Genomic DNA, 21,677 nt, shown 5'->3' with positions numbered 1-21,677 from the left:
CATTCGTAACCAGGAAGTGACGACATCGCAACAACCGTTCGACTTTCTTTCTTTTTTTTTTTCAATCTTTTAGCCAAAACAAACTTTTATCAGCAGACTTGATTTTCTTTTTTGTTTCTATTTGTAAACTTTATTTAAATATTCACCGACAAAAAAACACGATGTCTAGTTAATCGTTTAAACCTTTGTTTTAACAAAAATAAACTAACTTTATTTAGGAGTATGAAAACCAGAGTTTAGATTGTGTAGTCATCTGATTATAACAGTGTTTAAATGTGGATAATATCAACTGTTTTGCTTATAGGCTACTTCCTTTTTTTTTTTTTTTTATCATTCTTTCATCAATATGTAAACTTGTAAAATTTGAATGACCCTAAAAGATTATAATGAAAAATCAAAAAAGACAAGCATACCCCAAATGGGTGCTGGGTCAAAAAATAAACAAGTAGGAGAAGCAAAAAAAGATCCATACAGCTCTTTGGTGTGTGGATCTTTTTTGCTTATTCATACCAACAAAGTTATAAACCATGTAACAATCTGTAGTGGCTAATGACTTTGTTGAATTGGTTAAGCTTTATAAGGCCAGTTGTAATCAATAAACTATTGTAAACTAATGGCTAACTTTGATAGTTTTACTCATAAGTCTAAAAACATGGGCATTAACAAGAGTAGCATACAAGTAGATTATGTGGAAAGGAAGACTTATTGCTTATCAAAACCTGCATTATGGTAAATGAACCCTAACTGTATTTTTTCTTTCAGAAAAGGGCTGAAGTCGACTCTTTTTCATGGAATGACAAATGTAGCACTTTTCTGATTGGCCTATTATCAAAGAGTAAGCTGATAGTTAGGTCTATTAGTTAAACTGTATTAGCCTAAGATTTAGTCATCACACTTCAGTAGATAAGCAAGCAAAGCAAAGCGGCCTTTCTGCCATATATGCTGCCATCAAACATACGATAACAAACCATTTTCATGCTCACAATGCTGTTGTCATGTCATCTGTCTTGGGAAAAAAATCACATGAAATGTTATATTTGTAATGACAATATGCTCATGAGAAAACACTATAGTATTGTACTTTACACAAATTCATGAATCAAATGTCATGGTTATTCATATTATTTCATATAACACTTTGCCATATTTCATCCTCTCTGTTGAACCTTCTGGATCTCCAGAGAAGGAGTTTAAAACACAATGACACTGGAAAACAAATGGAGTTGTAAGAGAGATTCTTTTGCACACCAAAATCGGTGTCTCCACTTGAGGGCGATCTTGAATCAGACTTGTTAAGGCTTCACAGTGAAAAGGATAACTCTTTGTCTTGTTCTACACATGTGTCTGTAGGCTATACAACCATTTCTGTGGTTGTATTTGTTTAAAGATGAACCACAGCCAAAGGTTTTTGACAGGGTAAATGCTGGCGAATCAGTTTACTGAGGAGTTATTATGACAGATTAAGCTTTCGGCAGGATTTAACAGCATACAGCTGTGACATGTTTGTGTGTGTGATGGGAACTTTTGCTGTGACCCTGTCTTGTTTTTTTTTTTCCCTTTCACTTTTCATTTTAGTTTTAACTAATTGGATTCCGCCTCAGGTATGTGGTAAAGCAGTAAGTGCACTTGCAGTCAGATGTTGAACTGCTTCTCATTAGTGTGCTTTGCGACTACCTTGACCTTAGAAATCTGCTCTGACTTGAGCTAACATGAATGGGAGAGAGTTACTGCTCATTAAAGAGCATGAGTGACGCAAAATACTCGATTTAGCTTCAAGGCGTTCTCTGCTTTAGAGTGGAGATGAGTTATTATCGGCCCAAACAGCCTGAAGACTCAGGTCTTGAATGGATTCATAGCTCCATGTTGGTGGCAGTTAGTGAAGTAGGGAATTGTGAAGAGTTTATATTGTCATGATATCAGCATACCACTATATTTTATTTTTTTTCAACCCTTACGTACTGTTTGTATTCAATGCCTCCACAGGTCTGGGTCAAGTTTGACCTGGCTCAGAAATTCCCTCAAAACAAGTGAATATACAAAATGTTTAACTACACATCTATTTAGAATGTACACATCGACTTCATGACATTAATCAATGGATGATTTAGTCTTGTTTAATGTTTCAGAGATCAGGGAGAGTGTGTTTTATTAAGCCACTCGTATTGGAGAAAAACATCTACTTTCACACAATTTGTCATTTTTCTACCAAAGACGTGAAAACAAAACAGGCATAGTGATTCAAAGCAATCTGACTGAAACTAAAAATAGAGACAAATTTCACTGGAATGTCTGGGGTTTCTTACATAACCATGTGGAACCATTACAACCATTAAACGCTGCCCTCACTCTTATATCATCAAAACATATTCCTTACCATTTATATTAACTACTAATTCAAATTTGATTAACACTGAGCACAATAGACATTAAAAAAGTGATCGCAAACTAGCAGACAGAAGGACTGTTATCAGAGATTTCCTCCATGTTGTCATCCTGCTCTTTCACCTCCAAATCACTATTTTAATCTAATCACTATTATATCTGTGTCTGAAATCAGTGGCCTCTTGCACAGTAGGTCTTGCTGTCATAACCTCAGTCAGCTAAAATGTCAGCTCAGGTACTTCTCTAAATCTTATGACCCCCCCAACCCCTCTGTTGACCTCTGCTCTGATTCCAGTTAGCTCAGAATTCCTGGATTCTAATATGTTTGCTTTTAAAATAGTTTTTTTTAATTTTGCAGCTGCTTGTGCATGCAGGTTCAGATCTAACGACCGTGTCGAGGCATCCTCGGCCCTCTTTATGACTTCTGTTTCATATGTACACCTTTTATGATCATTCTTATGCAGTTTTACTCGTTCACTCAGTGGACTTGAGTCCATGTAAACACACTCACTGTTACAAGATCCCCTTATGACTCTTCAAGGACCAACAGGTGACTGTCTCTGCAGGAAACTGGGCCCATGTGGTGGTAAGGCAGGCAGGCAGTTCTTATGACAGGGTCATGGTCCTCCTTGAACACTGTCACTACCGTCCCATTAAAAGTTACACACAGACATGGCATGTACATTTTCACAGATATTTCCTAAAACCAATCACTGCAAAAACGATGAAATACATTGCTATTAATGAGTTAAAATAATATGCCAAAGGGGGCAAGAAAATTAACTTCAGTGTCTTGAAGTAAGATTTACTATCTAGATTAGTTGGAACAATTAATTAAGCCACTCAACCATTAAAGTCTGCTTGCCCAATTTGTCAGATATTCATACTTATTACATGGACTCCATTACTTTTTGGGGGTTTCATATCATGATATAAGATTATCAGCTGAACTTGTCAGCTGAATGAGGCTGAAGATAAATGCAATAAGATGTATTTTACAAGAAATGAGCAGATACACTTGCTTAGATTTTGGTTTTGCTGTGCATTTTTCTTGATTTTATGTAGGTCAAATTTGCACTGGAACAGCCTCAATGTATAAACATTTGTTGCACATTTAAAAAATTAAATTCTGAGAAAATGTTGTTTTTGTGTTTTATGGGTCACATTAGGAAAAGACAACAAATTTCAGGCTAGAACAACATCATTCAGGTTTTTTTTTTGTTTTTTACAGCTGTCAAAGGTCAAAATGGGTCGAATTTAGTGGGTTACGTACGGGTTAAATTGTAAATGTAATATTTACAATCTATGGTTAAATCCTACTGTCAAAAATGACTACTGATACCTGAATGAAACTAAAACCCTGGTTGAATGCCAAGCTTGAACTGTGTTGCTTACTGAAAAGTTGTATGCACAAATAAATTAGTGTGCCCGAATACAAGTGACATTTGTAAGGCTGACATTGTCAGGCTGAGAATAAATCTACAACAGATGAATCCCCAATGCAGATGAACGCTGGATGTTGAGAATGAACTGGTGAGAGTGGCAGTCTTACAGCTGCACAACAGACTACAGAAGATCTGAAGCATAAAACAAGCCCACACTAGTCGTTGTAATTATTGCAGGACTGGAATTTTTTATTTTTTTATTTCAGTAGAGTTCGGTTTAAAAAATCTGTTACGACTGTTGTTACATATTGAACATTGAGCAGTTATATGAATAACTTTTCATTGCTTCCTATGTAAAAGCCACTTGTTAGGTTTCTTCACACTCTGAAGTTGCTATTCTGTACTTTTTGCAGACAATTTTTGAGATGAATAAAAAAAAATATAGGAATTTCTTAGCAAAAAGCGTGACTCACAGAATGTTTAGTGTATATCGATACATGTTGATTTGGGAGTGGTGAGGAGGCATGTCAAAGGGGGGCCTGGCAGAAAATGTTTTCCCTTAGTTGGATAAGATCTTTACAACTGTATGACTCAGAGAGAGATCTAAACCCAAACTACTTTGAAGCAATGACGTAAACCCAAAGTAAGGACACAATGTTTCTGCTCTTTCAAAAAACTTGTAAAAACGTGTAAAAAAAAAAAAAAGTGTGACTAAAATCACAAACAAAAGTCTGCTTAAAAACTGTAACAGGAAATAATGTGATAAAGGATCTTTCACCTCTTCATCATCCACTTACATAATTACTCACTTTGGACTGAAACCAAACAATCCAATAAATAAGCCAAGTGAAGCTTTTAGAGCTTTTGATGTGTGTAGCAGCTTGTCTCTGTGGGGTTAGTCAAGGCAGTGAAGGCAACGCTGTCAAGGTTTTAATCATCCTAAGACAAGTCTGAACATAAAGATGGCTCAGGTCTGTTCCGATCTGAAGTCGTATTTCCTATAAGTGAAAGATAAACAAAGTTGCATTTATTATGCCAGATTTCTCTGGGGTTATTTTGGTATAACAAAGACAGCAACAAATATTACGGGGCGTCTGTGGATCAGTTGTTAGAGTCAGTCATCTCTCAAATTGGAAGGTCAGGGTTCAATCCCCAGCTCCTGCTGCAACATGTCCATGTCCATGTGGGAAAGGAGCCAAAGGTCTGACTTGAACCCAGGCCACCTGCTTAAAGGACTATAGCCTCCGTACATTGGGCACAACCTAACCACTAGACCACCTGTGCCCCAACTGTACCTTTTCAAAATGAATGAATATCAAGAAAAGAAAAACAGGAATTTTCCCTGTTTATATCTGGCTCTTCCTGGACAGTGATTAATATCCACTGAAGCTTTAGACCTCAAACTAGGTGGGCGGCTGTGGCTCAGTTGGTAGAGTCGTCACCTCTCAACCAGAAGGTCAAGGGTTCAATCCCCAGCTAGGCAACATGTCTGATGTGTCCTAGGGCAAGACACTTAACCAGTCAGTGGCAGTGTATGAATGGATTAGTGTGTTGTACTTACTCTCTAATGTACATCTATTTGGATAAAAGCATCTGCTAAGTGAATTGTAACACTGTAACAGACTAAAAGAGGAAAACATAGAAAAAGCAGGATTCACATTTGACAGAGTTTATTTTTCACAAGTGTACAAAAGAAGGGGGGCGGGAAGAATAGTCGTGAAAATTCAAAGTAAATCCAAACTGTTAAAGTACTGAAAAGTGAAATGCAGTGTTATATCATTGTATTACAGAGGCATCATGCATTAACAAGAAAGGGCACTTTAGCAGTTTCATTACATCACTTTATTCACTATTTGGTTGTTTAGTCTGTTATATATTTTATAGTTTTACATTTAAAAGGTAAAGGTATTGAAAAACATTATATTTTATTTGAAACATAAAAGGGTAGAAGCATAAAGAAGTACAAAATAGAAAATGTCAAATACATCTTAAGCAATGTAAATACTTTTCACAAGTTGAATCCCCATATTTTGCATAATGGATTAAAACAACAACTATAAGGACTTCTGTATATGACACAGGCTCTTGAGAAAACAACACAAGGAAAACAAATGAAAGAAGTTTTTTTTTTAGTTTTTTCAATATAAATCTCAGTAAGTTGATTGTAGCTTGTTATGCCTCCTCTTCCTCCTGCGAAGCTTCAGCAGGTCTCTCCTCACATTGATGTCAGCACATATGGGCTTCCTTATGTTCTTTACACGCAGTCTGTGGACCAAGAAGTGGAGGAAATGATGTTAAAGTTGAACATAACAGAATAATAAATATGCTTCATATGTAATGTAACTGAAAGAGGGAAATGAAGCACAATTGAATGGTCTTTAAAACTTACATCAGTGCTTCGATGTCACAGGCACCGTTGCTTTGCTGCACCTTCCACTTTGTAACTCTCTGCAGCATAGATGCAGAGATTTCCCTTTGTGTTTTGATGCAGCATTTTGGGATGCCGGCTGCTACATGGAATTGGTTTTCATGTAAAGATGGTTTGAAAAGAAGAAAGATATGATAACTCATTTTGTAACAAGAATAAAACTATAGCTTTTAACCTGCTGTAGACAGATGCATTGCGTTTCCTTTATAATACCTAAGATATTAAGATGTGTACTAATGTTGACTGCAATATACAATGCTTCACCTGAATGTTGCTTTGAGTTAAGTTAGGTTTAGAATATTTTAACGGATAAAATAGGAGAAAATCTGAGCTAAACTGAAGGCAACAGTGTCTGCAGAAGGATGTAAATAGTTTTTATCAGAGTTAAAACTCATGTTCTGTCTTAAAATTGTTCACATCCTCTAATGTCCTTAAAAAATACATGCATACTCTTTTTTAATGTTAAAGGTCAATGTTAACAGAAACATGCAACTCTATACCTGCTCACAATAGTGTACAGTTTAGTTATGTTTCCAGCATACATAAAAAATGGTTATCACATTCATGTACTCCCCCCTAAAAAATATTTAAACTTCTCATCTTAAACAAGAGCATGTTCAACTTCTTGATTCTTAATGAGAAATTGTTAAAACAATGGGCTTCCTACCATCAATCGATGCGATGACAAATGCAAACAGACACACAGCAACAAAGAAAACTTTCAGATCCATGATTGCAGAGCGAGTGAGCTGACAAGATGTGTATTTTCTGTTTAAGTACAGGCGCTGAACACACGCATGCACCTCTGCACCCACCCATTCATGTCCGGAGGCAAGCGTGTGAACATGTGCTCAAACTGTTTCGGTTGTTCAACTGTTTAAATAATTAACCCCAGGTGAGTTAAAAGTCCTAATGAAAACAGATTTTACTTTCATTTTGAACCTGACTCTTTGTTCAAACTTCTCCTGCTTGATGAGTGTATAGTATAGGTATGCTCTTTGGACGTGCTCGGACAAGCTTAATAACCACTATTACTAACGGCATCCTATTTGATTGACGGCTACAGAATCTTAACTCAACAAGTGCAACACCCACAGGCACGAGAGATATAGGATATAGGTCACCTCAGAAAATGATGAAGACTAGCATGAGCAAAGACATGTAGGTTTTTAAAGAGCCTATAAAAACTTCACATTTTATTCTTAAAGCTATAACATAAGTCTGCAGGTATTGGTCAAGACTTAATTGACAAGATTTCAGGCAACAAGCAGGGGCGTGTTTAGGAGGGTGGCACCCTAGAAATGAGAAATGTGGGTCACCCCAAAAATCCTGAACTATTTGGCTATTTGCTCTGTCAGAGGCGGGACTTATGTTAACTCTTTTTTTGCAAAGGTTGCTTGTATTTTTCTTTACATATCAATATAGCATATTTTCTTTTCTTTTTTTTTTTACTTTTAATTGTAAATAAAAACTTTGCTCATCTATTAAATAAGACAGGTGCTGGGAAGATAATGCACACCGTCATACATGCGATGAACTGGCAATGTGTCGGGGCCAGAACATAGTTTTGCCGTATACATTTTTAAAATTGTGACTTTGAACATACATCTTCTTTTTGGGATATTAAAAAGTTAAGCTAATTGTGCAACTCAGTAGCTGAGTTAACATTTCGCAGTTGTTATGTTCTCAGGTGTGGTTTACAAACCTCAGATCACGTTGTGCAATTTTCCAGAGCATACAATCAAACATGTTTTTATTTGGTTTACAAAATATTTTAATTCTTCCCTCGGGGATAAATGGCAGAATTACCTCTGTGTTGTCTATTGGAAAGTGGGAACGTTGGAAATGTGGTAGCAGTTAAAGCCAAGCAATAAAAACAGTGTCTGAATGGTATTTGATTTATTATTCAATTTCAGCACGCAAAAGTCAATAACCCAGATCCCATGTTAAACCGCCAAATCACAACAACTACTTTGTTTCTCTTCTGTCTGAGCCAGTTTGACACTGATGTACTCTAATGTTCTGGTTGGACTGCTGCGTCAAAAGAAGTACTCGCTATCTGCTTGAATCTGAGTCTGGATTTAATGTTCAGAAAGAAAGAATCTGACACAGCAGCTGTTTTCACACAAGCTGAGGCTGATCAGAATGTCATTGCATTATCAGAATTTGCCCAATTCAAGTTTTAATGAATCGTGGCACATGTAGAAAGAGTATCAATAAAGCAATTGCAATTAATCCACAGAGAGAATGAATTAGTGTAGGAATGTCTTGGTGATTATTGTCTTTTACCTGCTCTTTTGTAATATTAAATAACAAACAGTAAGGCAAGTAAGGTGTTCTATCTGATTTTTGCAAAGCACCTCAAGATAACACTTGTTATGAATTGGCACTATACAAATAAAGATTGATTGATTGATTGATTGATTGATTGATTGATTGATTGATTGACCATTCCAACCAGTACAATGTTGAGATTTTTCACTAAACCCAAACATGTCAACATCTTGGTGATGTCATCGGGAGAGACTCCTCTAAATACATCCTCTGGGAACTACATATGTTTGTACAGAAAGTACAGAAGTCAATCTGGTGTCGAGATGGATCAAGTTGTCTGTGCAAATTCCTATTGCAACTCATCAAATTAAAGTTGAGATAGTCTACAATTTATATGACAGATTATTTTCTGAGTTTGCTCAAAATAATTATCAAACAAGATGTGCAGCACAAAAAATTGTCATGCTGCCAAAAGTGAAGAGAGTTATAATAACAACGCCATTTGGCTATGCTTATTGTGTTAATGGAGATCCTGATAAGCATCAAGAAGATTGACAGGCCTTTTGTTTACACCATGGCCTCTATAGTGTTTCAATGTCTGATCAGGTTTCAAATGATAATGAATAAACTGAGGAGCAGAACTTCACTATAGCTGACTGTTGTCACTTTGTGTCTCTCAAACTGTTAGAAGTTAGATCTTTGGATGTGAAACGAAACATGAGATGCATCAGACGGATTAACAAACATTTTTTAGAGGGCGCGTCACACAAGATTTGAATCAGCCGGACAGGTAACTGTCAAAATCAGGGAGTTCCTGCCTCCTGTTGGAGCAGGAGCTGGCACACATTGTTAATAAACTGCAGTCACAGACCGTTCCCTGGCACAAACATCGGCTTTCTATTATCACACACAAAGAAAAGGCACAGCTAGAATTAGGTGACTTTCACAGCTGAACGGCACAGCTGATGTCACACACAGTGTCATACAAACACTGTCAATTTATGTTATATGCTATAGTCTTCTAAATCTTCCTTGTGCTCATTACATAAATTTAGCAGCTGTTGATCACAGCATCCAAACAAACGGTTTACTGGAAAAATGAGACTCTAGTGCAGGTTCCAGTAACCAAAACTGATTTCACCTTAACAGTTTTTATAGATGATATCTCTTGCCAATCTTGGGCAAAAAGCCATTCCTGTCACTCTCACACTTTCTATCACACAAACATGCCCACACGCACACACACACACACACACACACACACACGCACACGCACACACACACACACACACACATACACATGCACAAACACACATGCGGATAGATAAACATGTCAATGAATCACAATCCTTTAAAGGTGTAATTATTTCAGCTTGCACAAGAATAATGAGAACAGACAGCAGACGTTTTTGGCAGTGATTAATTCTGTATTTTCGGAGATTTTCAATGAACAGTAATGTTTCTACAACACAAAAAGTAACTGCTCCAGAATTTCAACTGAGCTGTTTTACATGGATGTCTGCAGCAATGCTCCGCTCTACGTCTTATTTACAGTGTTCCCTGCTTTAACACAAGTAACTGAAGTTATCTCTCAGGCATGTTATAGAATACAATTTTGTTTACACTATGTGCATAAATATATACATTTCTAAATTGGAAATAAACATATATTCTAGTCATTTCATACATATAGCCATACTTGAATTTACCTCTTCATCTGGATGAATACAGTCATTTACTAGTTGAAATTATTCTCCCTATGGGACCTTAAATGGTCCTTAAACATAAAGAAAAATCCCAGCAGGAGGGAATAAGAGTGAAATAACATTGAAGTGGGTTTTTATTGGTTCAAGGTTTTATCTCTAGGCTTAAAGTGGAACATGAATGATCTGCATTTTGTCAGTATCAGTCTAGTACTCAGTCTGTCCTCTGTTGGCCACGTGCAGCAGTCGCAGCAGCAGCTCTGCAGCCGAGCTCCCTGCATGATTGTCGGCAGGATCTGAGGCCTCAATCTCCCCCAGGCAGTCGGAGTCCACCACACAGCTCTCTGAAGAAGAGGGGGGAGAAATATTTTATTCGGACTGTGCCAATTCACCAAATATCATAAGAGACGTGTCTGAGCATAATGGTAAAAACAATTAAGCCAGGCTGTACCTGAGTTGCAGCAGACTCCTGAGGCAGCGCAGCGTCCTCCCTCGGATCCACAGGGTCTCCCTCCCGCCTGGCAGGGGGTGAGCAGGTAGTTCTCCTCCACACAGTGAGCTGTTTCTGGGGAGCCCAGCAAGCAGCCGAGACCCTCTCCACAACAGATACTGGGGCCAAAACAGTGGCCCCTGTCTCTGGGGCCACAAGACATGCACTAGACAAGAATAGGTAAAATAATCCTCAATCACATTCAATAAATCCAGGTGATTTGTTTTGGAACATGATTACTTGTGTTTTGTTAAGTTTTTACAAAAATACATTTTATTTTGATCATCGCAGGACGATGCGTTCTAACATTGCATTTTATACATTTTCAGTCAAAAGTTCATTTTTTTATGCAATCATACTCAAACAACGCTTATAATTGTGGCATACATATTTTTTTAAACCACTTGCATCCCAATATACAATTTTGATTTGGCCTCTCTTTAAAAATGTCCCTTTTAACCCCACAAGCTTTTCATGAATACACATAATGAAAATGTCATGCATTAAAACATATAGCCATCTTCTGAAAATACAAACAAACTCGTCTGTCAAATATCTTAGATAGCTTAAAAAAAAATATATATTCTACTTTGCTAACAAAATTAAGTTATAAGGTGCTATGGTGCAATCTCTCATTCAGTTTTGGGTGAATAGAAAGTCTCTCTGCACACGTCTAAAAAACATTAGAATTAAGGTTGACATCATAAAATTCTGGTACATTAATTTTCAAAATGTTAAAAAATAAAAAATTTGAATACCTCAATTTCTTAGTTGAGATTTATTTTTCAGATCTTTCAAAGAAAATTACTAAAATTACTTACCTGTCTGATCCCAGTCTCCGGCAGGGCTCGTTTCCCTCCTCGAGGGCAGTTCTGAATGTAGCACGCGGAGGAGAGCGCGAGGAGTCCCAGGACGCACAGGGGTATCACGGAGTTAGGCATCGCTGCTGCTGGTGTTGGATAGGATGAAGGTAGGATGTCTGACGGATGCCCCGGTCGATCTCTCACTTATAAGCAGGTGGACATGATCTGACACTCTGACGTCACGGTCGTACTCCTCTGCTTTCCACACACAGGCCTACATGCACGCGCGCCTGAAGGCCACCAGCGTTCGTGCGGCGCGTGCGCGAGGGGTCGCAGCAGATATGGCTCTGCATCAGATGTGTGCCATCTAACAAATGTACCAAAGAAAACATGCAGTTTATGTATTCAGCACTGCGTCACACTTATTTGGCATAACTTTTCGGGGCCCACAATAAAACGGCTTGACATGAACAACTAATTAGCAATGTGGACATCTAATTGGATTAAGAGCAATAAGCGACGTGATTAAGCACATATCCTGATCATCATGCACAATTCATCTGCCAAGCTAATCACTGAACGACAGTCATTTCTCTCTTGAGTTACACGAAGACAACTGGCATCATGACAGGCTCAGGGTCGTAGAAATTATCCTCCTGATATCATTTAAAGCATATTAATGAGCATAACAAAATTAGCATTTCAAATAAACACAAATATCTAGAGTTCAGTATTCCGTTTGGTGTCTGGCTGCATGCCTGGGGTTGTGTGTTAACAATTAGCAGTTAGGCTGCAGATTAGCAAGTTAACGATACACAAAACTGAGCATCAGAGGCAGCAGGTTAAACTGTGGAGGAGTTTTTTTTTGTTAGCACAACACTTAAGACTGTTCCTTTGACAAAGGGGTTGTGCTTTATTCCAGTCGTTATGAAATTGAACCCTATCTTGAAATTCTTGAATATTAACGTGTGCTTCAATAGAAACAGCTATTGTATCTGTAAAACATTTTGAATAAAACAACTTTAAAAAATTAATTTATGAGCCAGCATAAAACTGAAACAGTGAAGCCAACGATTTTCACAACTGATTATGTTAAATTAGTCAATTATAATGTAATGTCAGTAGTAAATATCACTCCATATATAAATACCACATATAATTTAAGTGCTAAATCACCTATACCACAAACAGAGGAGCTGATGTCTCCTCATCACATGCAGAACTTAATCCCAGTCTTTGCTCTCACTGAGCGGATACAGGATCATGACCTGAGTTACGCTTGATGTTGTCAGGGAAACCAACAAATAAATAATCCTGTTTTTGAATATGAGGTCAAAAGAAACGTGTTTCTTCTTGTCTGTTTAACCCTTTTGTGGGAGCAAAACCAGACCCATGATTGGAAGTTGATGTGAAGTAAGAAATGAATACTGGAGGAAGGGCACAATTGAGGACTTTCAGCCTATGCAGGAAAACATTATGCATGTTGTGTTTCCTCACAACTGCACTTACAGAGAGAACAGTAAAATAGAAGTGTGATATAAAAGTACACGGAATATATTGCTTTTTTAAATTCTCAACTGATAAAGAGATGCCACTGCACAGATTCATCCCAGCGTGTGCAATTTAATACAAGTGAAAAACACATTACAAGAGTGGTACATCGTCAATATCTTGTTTTCCTTTGTTAAATAATATGCTGCCTGAAATTATACAGAAATGTGTTAAATGTAAAGTGGTGAATCTTGTGAAGAGGGACGGAGCAGAAGGTTGAGCATGTCCCTCTCTGTTTCAGCACAAAGACCAAACGGCCTTGAGTCGACTCAATTTCCGTTGAAATGTTTCTGGCCTCTTGCTGTCCGTACTCACGTCCCCCAACCCTTTTCTTTGTGCGCCCTACCCATCCACAGTCTGTACAAAGGCTGCAGAACCAAGGCTGCACCTACACACCACTGCTCGGTGAAAGGCTAAGACAGGGAGAGGGGGTGGAAGGAAGAGAACAAGTGTTTTATTTTATATTCTTCAACTTTTTATTTTGAGAAATATCTTTGCCTTCAGTGATGTTCTTTCTACGTCTGTGAGCAGTGAAAACTGGCGCTTTTTTTTATATCCCATTTGTAGCATCAAGGCTCCAAGCACATTTTAACACATTCACTGTTAGACGCGAAATAATTATCACATGTGAGTAAGTGGATATTATAATGAAAAAATACTTTTACAAATTCAGGCAATTCAGTTTATCGTTTGAACAATATACAGGATAATCTAAGAATCATCAGACATTATTTACATGTTTACACATCTTTAAATAAAATTCACCATCTGTAAATTTTCTTTAAGCACAGCCTATGCCCCAGACAAAGAAACCTTGAGTTCAACCGTGTCCTCACCTTTTCAACAGTCTTGATTCATCACAAGCTCTGACATGTAAATGTGCCCGTTTGAGCGTCAGTCAATGATGCACTCTTGTTATGTCACTGCGTGGCGTAGGGCTCAGGCAGTTAGGGCATGAGACATGATTGGATGTCGATTCAGTGGCCGAGTTGAGTGGTTGTGATTTTCTCCGCAGGCAGGAACCGCAGAGCAGGTGACCACAGGTTAGGCGATAGACGCATGATGCAGGTTTGGAGTAAACCGAGATGGAACAGGAACAATTGGAGCATGTCTTGTCACCTGGCAAGCAAACATGAGGGATAAGTCATTTACAGTTAATAATCCTACACATTAGAAAGTCATTTCGTTTTTTAAATGTTGTAAATTAAGTCTCTAGTTTACTGCCTTTCTCTTAAACTCCCTCATTTATTCTTAAAAATTAATTGGGATTTTTTTTCCAGTTCAAATCCTGATGAACTTTTTAAACTAAATGTTATTTACCAAATGAGCAGCATCAAGCAGGCCACAGAGTGAGCTATGACAGAGCTGTTCCTCTGAATACCGAATTAGTGAAAAACAGCCCTTAAATAAAGAATGCGATGGGCTGTGTTGTTGGAGACATTTTGCTTCCAGTTTGTGTAGAAGAACAACACGTAAAATAGAAGGCTTTGTTGATTAAACTCTTTAACTTGATCGATATGAGAAAGAAGCTGATCAGTTTGTTACCCTGGCTTTAAAATCACAAAGTAAATAGCAGAAAAATGACAGTAATGTTACAAATAACATACACCAATGAGCCATAACATCATGACCTCCTGTGCAATTACATTTAGATCTATTATGGGAGTCTATTTTGGGTGGTGGTGTACTGGAGTACATTAAATAGGGTTAGATAATGCTTCAGAAGTTAATATAATTTTTTTTAGATCTTCCTATACGCTAAGTAACCGTCTCTATCCACTGATGTCACAGCACCTCAAAAGGATAACGATACAACCTTAACTACAAACAACAGTTTTGACATGTACAGAATGTGATGTCTTTGGACAGTCAACTGTCTCCCCCAATTTATCACCCAGTTATTTTTCCTTCATTTGTTTGTTTTGTGTTATTTCTTTCTTTGTTCTGTTTTTTTTAAATTTTTGCTCCACTGTAAATTGTTCTTGGGTTTCTTGAAAGGCGCTATATAAAACCAAGCTATTATTATTATTATTATTATTATTATTATTATTATTATTGTTAGGATCGAGTCTTCCTTATATAGAAATAGGGCATATAGAAGTCTTACCTCTTGGCATGTTTAGGGTGCCTGCAGTCTGAGCGTGCAGAGTGGTGCTCAGTGGTTCAGAGTCATTTTTCTGCCGGGACAAGTTCGTGGTGAAGGAGGGCCGGCCCTGCAGAGCGGAGAAGAGGGCCTCGTCCAGGCTGGCCGACAAACGCTGCTCATGAGAGTCGCAGCTCGAGACTTCAGAAGTACGGTGAGGGAGCAAATATGGACACAACAAACATGTCAGGTGCAGGAAGGGGGGGGGGGGACATTTAAGATTGAGGGTCTGATTTTGACAAAACATATTTGACTCACCTGAAACTGTGTCATTTTTTGCTCTTTTTGTTTTCTGCAGTAGTTGCTTGTCACCGTTCAGCTCCTCTTTGGACTCTTTGGTTATATCACTTAGATCTCGTTTCCTTCTCCCTTTAAACTCTGAATCATTCTCTGTGGTCAGAGGCTGGGAACTAAATATGTGAATCCTGTTTTCTGAAGAGTATCCTAAACCAGTCTCTTCTTTTGTTGGGATTCTATTTGAGTTCCTGTTGCCACCATTATAGTCAACACCAGCACTGTTTGTCGAGTTTGTATTATGACTTGGAGACTTCTGGGTCTCCACCTCAGATGCTAAAAGTCTGGAGACCTGGGGATTCTCTCCCTCCCCTTGTCCCCCTAACATGCCATCCCTTCCCATCATCCCTTTCTGCAAGAGAAAGAGGTCGATGCGGCTTTTCAGTTGTGGGTTAGGAAGAGGCTGGGAGGTCGAGGTAAATGGGACGCCAGTGAAGGGGTCATTTGGGGGTCTACCCCAAGTGGCTTCTCTCTTCTGGTGCTCGTCCAGTGTGCTGTTGTCCACTGACACGCCGCTGGGCAGCAGCATGGGCAGCATCATTACCTCCTGGGTTATCGGGTCGAGGAACTCCTCTGGGACGGAATGATTGCTGGAGTCGGACAGAAAGTCAACAGATAATTAGAAATATTTTCGAAATCAATATTGAATAATTGCTTTGATATCTACAGCAAGGGGCTGATCAAATAGTATCATCTGGATAACAATTATCCTAATATGGAAATCTTTTTTTTTTTGCTACCCAAGATTAGGTAATAAGGTTTTGTCCCATTTTGTCCTAAGAAATTGGATATGATCTACTGTTTTCAAATAGACTATCAAATCAAGACTACCAGTGCTCTAAATTGGAGAACATGCTACATACTTTGTCCACAGGGGGCGCCAAATCCACACAAACCAAAAGATCCAGACAGTTGCTTTTATTAAATATGTTGTGTTTTTTTATTAACAGCTATTAGATGATTTGATTGGGACAGCTCTCAAGTGTAAAATATGGTAAAAGTATCACGGGGTGCCAGTGGCCTAGTGGTTAGTGTGCGTGCCCCATGTACAGAGACTGAAGTCCTCAAAGCAGGCAGTCCAGGTTCCGACATCAAAATGTTGAGCAACACAAAGTGTGGGTTTTATCTGGAGGTAAACTGGGATTGGATTACCTGAACTTATCAAAACTTTTTATCCTTTCAATCCATTTTCAAATTTTGATCCAATCTGATACCTTTACATCAGATCAGATTGCTTTTTAGACAACTGGGATGAGGGGATCTTCTAGATGTCATTTTCAGTAACACATACCTAGTAGGTTTGGCAGCTTGTGATGCCGTTATTTTTTTGCTGACAGAGGCGGTAAATAACACAGGGGCAGGCAGTTGTCTTTGATTGGCTTCATGGACTCTTTTAATCCTCTCCACTTCTTCTGGAGGACAGCAGCGAGCAGGTTGTCCCCAAACAACCAAAGCCTTCAACCCCAAAGCTGAGGCTGCACCGCCGAATGGCACTGTGACACGCAGTTGTGTCACAGCACCCAACGAGGGCAGACCGCGGCTCCACAGCTCCTCTTGGCGACAGTTTGCAGGTTGAGGAGGGGGCAGGGATTGGGGCCGGCTGCCACCATTACTTAAACGTGCGAAACAGACGCGTGTCTCCTCCCTGAGCTCGCAGCGACCTACCAGTTTGAACTCTGGTTCTGGATCACTGGATCCAGTGTTTGAATGGCACTTAAAAGCATGGCCTTTTTGTTGAGGATCATCTAGAGTCTGTTCCCCCCACTGACGGGCCTGAACACTCCACTGGTTCCCGTTAGTCTGCCGAGATTTACAGTCACGCTGTTTTTTTCCTCTCTGTTCTTTCTGGTCCTTTATCTGCTGAACCTGTTTGTGTTTATTATTGTCAGAGGGTAGCGGGTCAGAGCTGGTGCTGATCTCCAGCCTCTTGCAGGCCTGTCCTCGGTCCATACCCCAGGGCCACAGCTCCACATCAACCCTGCACAGCTCCACCTGGAAGTCAAACTTCAATGTCACCTGGGGAAACAGAGGGGGGAAATAGTATGCATCATTGGTGTTTCCATAGATTCAAATCACTTATTAAAAAAAAACATTGTTTGGGTTTAGTTAAAAATAATAGAACTGCACTGCCATTCATTTAAAATGGATTTTCTGACAATATGACACTGAGTCTAGCCGTCTTTTTTAAAAGAGGGATAATAGAGAGGTAGAAACTTCTTGTTCTTCATTACCAAAAAATGTAGACAAACTCCTGCACACTGTATGGAGTTCTGGTACAGAAACGTTGCCAACATAAATGATCACCTTGGACAGTGCTCTCTCTCTCTTTTGCTCACAAAGCTTTTGGTTAAGATTACGACTGAAGATCTGTGTAGTTTGTTTTCGTCACTTTTTTAAGCTTTGGTACTTGTTGATACTATCGCTCATTCAAATAACAGAGATTTTATTGTTTTAGAACATGTGGTATCAAAGTATATAGTTGTATTGAAAACATTTCAACAACCTTAGAAATGACCCATACAGTGTATTGATTCTTGACTCATGTAAGAGATACTATGCTATAGCAAAGTTTCAGGAGCAGGACCACACCTCTTTTGGCATTCAGTCTGTTAGAATTAGGCTAGAAACTGCAGGGCCATGGGTTCAAGTCTCAGTTCAGACTTTGGGACTGGTTGATTGAGAGGTGCATCACCTTACCTGCACAGGTGGACGTAGGAAGTACTCAAGCTTGAAGCCCCGCCTTCGGAGAGCAGGGTCCGCTGACACAAGGTTTGAGACGTCATAGCCATCTGCACAAAGCTACAATTGAAAGAGAGAATCAAACAGGAAGATATTTAAATTCTCGACTGCATGCTTGAAATTAAAACCTTAAAAGAGTTAAAAGAGAAGCAACAGTCAATCGGTTAACTGCAACAATGTTAAAATGTGTTCATTTTAGGCATGTTGAAAAAATATGACCAATTCTAGAAAACATTTACATTTCACGGGCTCATATGATTCAATATGTGACACAAAGCAATCCATTTAGACAAAGATACATTTGACATACTTTTAATAAAACAAGGACTGCAAAATGAGTGATGGTAGAGGACTGGGGCAAATAAAACTGAGGAAGTCTTAGAGAACATGTTTCCTGCCCTCTGTGTGGAGAAAAATATCCAAGATCACATTACAACATACCAATAAAAAGAACCCAAGGTCAGTTGTGATTCAGTTTCCCACATACCCTTTTGTATCTGTGCCTCTCTATTTTCACATCATTTTCCCTTCTCAACCTTGTACTATTTTGTGCCCAAGCTGTCCATGTAAGGTAATTTGCCCTGTTCATCTCAACACTCGTCGGTCCAAGTAGTCAGTAGACGTAAAATAAGGTTAAATGCTCTTTCATAAGACACTACACCGCTGTAAATATAATGGTTTCTTTATGTTCCAGGTCATTTTTGAACACCGTTTTTTACATGTCACATGGGGTTTGCAGCTGAATAGAATGACAAATTCACAGGAAAACACTGGACACGGTCAGTAAAAAAAAAAAAGTACAGTTACGTGATAGTTCCACACACCTTGTTGCAATGCACTGAAGTGTGAAAGTGCGGCAGACAGAGATTGAAAACCATATTCTCCAACCTGTGAAAAAACAACAATTTACAGACTCAAATCTGTTCCTTTTGCGTGCTTCACTAATGGTCCACTGTAGGTCAAGGCAAATAGAGGCATTCAGTGCCTACAACACTGACTCACATTACAACAATACCTCACCATGGCCTGCATTGGAAGAGACTAATTCACTTCTGAGCTACAACATTAAACTGCAATTTTTTTCCAAGGACTTTTCCTCATACATGCTATCGTGTTGCGTAATACAATGTATGATAAAAACAAGATAGTGACGTCCACTTTTACTGGACGTCTTGCTAGTTGGGTTTGATTAAAAAAAAATGAGCAAACAAGAACTGGTTAAAGACAAGTAACTCTGCATTATAAGAACAGTACACTTCTGTTTCTGCATCAAGGATAACTGTTGATATTAATAGTCATTCAAGTTAACGATGGAATTGAACTAATTTGATAATCAAATTTAAAACTCTGCTGCTCGCTTACAAAACAGCGACTAAAACGTCTCCTCCTCACTTTAACTCTCTCATCCAGGTCTACACTCCCTCCCGCCCACTACGCTCTGCCAATGAAAGGCGTCTGATCCAACCTTCACAACAGGGTCCTAAGTCTCTGACTAAGACTCTTCTCCTCTGTCGCCCCCCGGTGGTGGAATGAACTTCCAACTCCATTGGATCTGCAGAGTCCCTCTGCACCTTTAAGAAAAAGCTAAAGACCCAGCTCTTTCATGAATACCTACTAACTTAATGATGATGGTCTCAATGTTATTGATGATGATGATGGTTGTGACGATTGTGTTTGTTTGATAACGACGACTTATAAGATGGTTTCTATACTGATTAGAACTCTCAAGAACTGCTGTCAATGTTGTGCTTTGCCTCTGGTCACTTCCTGTCAGCACCTGTGTGTCCAATCGGACTCAAAGCTGATTCCTGACATTGTTCCTTTTTTTCTAGATCCTTGCTTGTGTTGTTCTTACTCTCTGATCTACGTCGCTTTGGATAAAAGTCTGTTAAGTGAATTGTTGTAGAATTGATAATAATGAATAAACAACAACAACAAACAGGTAATACATTACTGTGTTTAAAGTTAATTCATTTTTTCATTGTTTACTTGCTATAGTACACCATTAAATGGGGTTTGAACAGTATGTCACTTACACTTTGATTTTAAAAATGACTAAATCTTTTATCTGCACATTTTATTTTCCAGCTACCGGAAGTCGTTTTATTTTGGTAACAGACACCTACTGATATTCATTAAAATCAGGTTAAAAATACACATTCCTGATCTTAAATAAGAAAGATATGGTCCTTACACCTGAATTATCCATTAAAAAACATCACAGTGTGTACTATGGATACAGGTACACTTTGGTTCCCATCATCTTTACAGGTGTTGACTCTGTTTAGCCAATGTGCTACATGTAGCTACAAGAACCATGTTGGCTAATATTGCAAATGCTGAGCAGGATGGACAATGACGACAAATACCTCGATGGAGCGGGCAAACCTTACTTTGCATAGTCGTTGAGGATCTTGGTTGTTTTTAGTCTCTGTTTTGCGCCTCTTACTGTGTAAAAGTAATTCGCTAATTGCTGTGAGCTACTTCGCTAGTGTATATGGCAAGAACTGCGGAAGCCGAGATGGGACACACTTAACGTCGTAATTGCGAAACGCGTCAGCCGTTCAAGGAATGCAACAGGTGTTGAGTAAAGACGGTAAGGATACTCTTAATTGTGTTGCGTTTCAGCTGATATTTGCGTGTTTTCTTCATCAGCACATCTTGAAAAGGGGTTTCACTTGACCATTTCTGATACATAAATGCAGTTTGTCTTTCTTTTTTTTTTTTTTTTTTTAAATGTATCGCCTCCTCCACGTAAAGGTCAACAGGGTTGCTTATCTTTACAAGATGCAACTGTGCTGCTTGCAACATTTCAAGGACACCTCAGTAAGATGTATGCTTTTCCCTGGGAAGATGGTCGTCACTCACTGTATGTCCATTCAGTAGCTTACGCAGTATTTTTATTGAAGGAGCCTATTGGACATTTAGTTTTATAACATCGTATAAAGTCTAATACAAAATGTCCCATTTTTATTGTATGATAAAATAATGGTTTACTTTACAACCTCGTTGGTCTGTGAACTCATACAACCATTATGTACACCCTGCATGTGTATGGATTTTATACAATCTTGTCCAGTACTTTGATTAACATTAATATTATAATTTGTTTCCCTTCATTTAAAAGGGAAACATGTTAGTTTCTCTTTGTAAAGTTTCTTGTTACATTATGATTGAACATTTTATAAACAAAACATAGTCTTGAAGATGTAACCTACAGCTCATAATTAATTAGTAGTGCAGATGTTGAAAGAGGATAATTAGATATATTGTACAGTAGTCATTAACAATAGTTTACCCTTGATTCTTGTGTTGGTAAAAAAAAAACCAAAAAAACTTGTGTACTTTAACTTGTGATTTTTCATTGTATGAGCACCTATAGGCAGCATTGATACATTAATGACTCTTTAATGACACTTACAAAAATCCTGTGTTTTAACATTCAGAGGACCCCTCATTATTTATTCGTGTCAGTCTTTCTGAAG

At 38.5% G+C, this 21,677-nt stretch overlaps 2 protein-coding genes across 5 annotated transcripts; both read right to left on the bottom strand.

The window, feature by feature from the left end:
- Positions 1–9,876: 9,876 nt before the first annotated feature.
- On the bottom strand, positions 9,877–11,733 carry LOC132974576 (vasotocin-neurophysin VT 1-like). The gene is made up of 3 exons (XM_061038724.1): positions 11,484–11,733; positions 10,624–10,828; positions 9,877–10,516 (listed from the first exon to the last, which is right to left on the bottom strand). Exons 1-3 carry the CDS (start codon positions 11,601–11,603, stop codon positions 10,380–10,382), a joined length of 462 nt encoding a protein of 153 aa, XP_060894707.1. The 5' UTR covers positions 11,604–11,733; the 3' UTR covers positions 9,877–10,379.
- Positions 11,734–13,068: 1,335 nt separating this feature from the next.
- ubox5 (U-box domain containing 5) lies at positions 13,069–20,695 on the bottom strand. Of its 4 annotated transcripts, none has more exons than XM_061038736.1 (8): positions 20,586–20,695; positions 19,017–19,080; positions 18,151–18,252; positions 16,745–17,469; positions 15,418–16,043; positions 15,124–15,300; positions 13,853–14,135; positions 13,069–13,429 (listed from the first exon to the last, which is right to left on the bottom strand). In XM_061038736.1, exons 2-7 carry the CDS (start codon positions 19,068–19,070, stop codon positions 13,915–13,917), a joined length of 1,905 nt encoding a protein of 634 aa, XP_060894719.1. In that variant the 5' UTR covers positions 19,071–19,080; positions 20,586–20,695; the 3' UTR covers positions 13,069–13,429; positions 13,853–13,914. The 4 variants fall into 4 exon arrangements, with proteins under 4 accessions (XP_060894719.1, XP_060894718.1, XP_060894717.1 ...); XM_061038735.1 differs by having other exon boundaries at positions 20,562–20,683; XM_061038734.1 differs by lacking the exon at positions 20,586–20,695 and having other exon boundaries at positions 13,069–13,414.
- Positions 20,696–21,677: the final 982 nt, after the last annotated feature.

The sequence above is a fragment of the Labrus mixtus genome, chromosome 5 (assembly GCF_963584025.1).
Source record: "Labrus mixtus chromosome 5, fLabMix1.1, whole genome shotgun sequence".
Classification (NCBI taxonomy): Eukaryota; Metazoa; Chordata; class Actinopteri; order Labriformes; family Labridae; genus Labrus; species Labrus mixtus.
This window is presented reverse-complemented; position numbering and strand designations above follow the sequence as displayed.

Coding starts and splice junctions, on each gene's coding strand:
- LOC132974576 (XM_061038724.1), bottom strand. CDS start 11,603: ATGCCTAACTCCGTGATACCCCTGTGCGTCCTGGGACTCCTCGCGCTC. Junction 10,829..11,483: donor CGGAGACTGGGATCAGACAG/GTAAGTAATTTT, acceptor ATTCTTGTCTAG/TGCATGTCTTGTGGCCCCAG. Junction 10,517..10,623: donor AGGAGTCTGCTGCAACTCAG/GTACAGCCTGGC, acceptor CCTCTTCTTCAG/AGAGCTGTGTGGTGGACTCC.
- ubox5 (XM_061038736.1), bottom strand. CDS start 19,070: ATGGTTTTCAATCTCTGTCTGCCGCACTTTCACACTTCAGTGCATTGC. Junction 17,470..18,150: donor TCCTACGTCCACCTGTGCAG/GTAAGGTGATGC, acceptor CTGTTTCCCCAG/GTGACATTGAAGTTTGACTT. Junction 14,136..15,123: donor CACCCTAAACATGCCAAGAG/GTAAGACTTCTA, acceptor TTTGCTTGCCAG/GTGACAAGACATGCTCCAAT.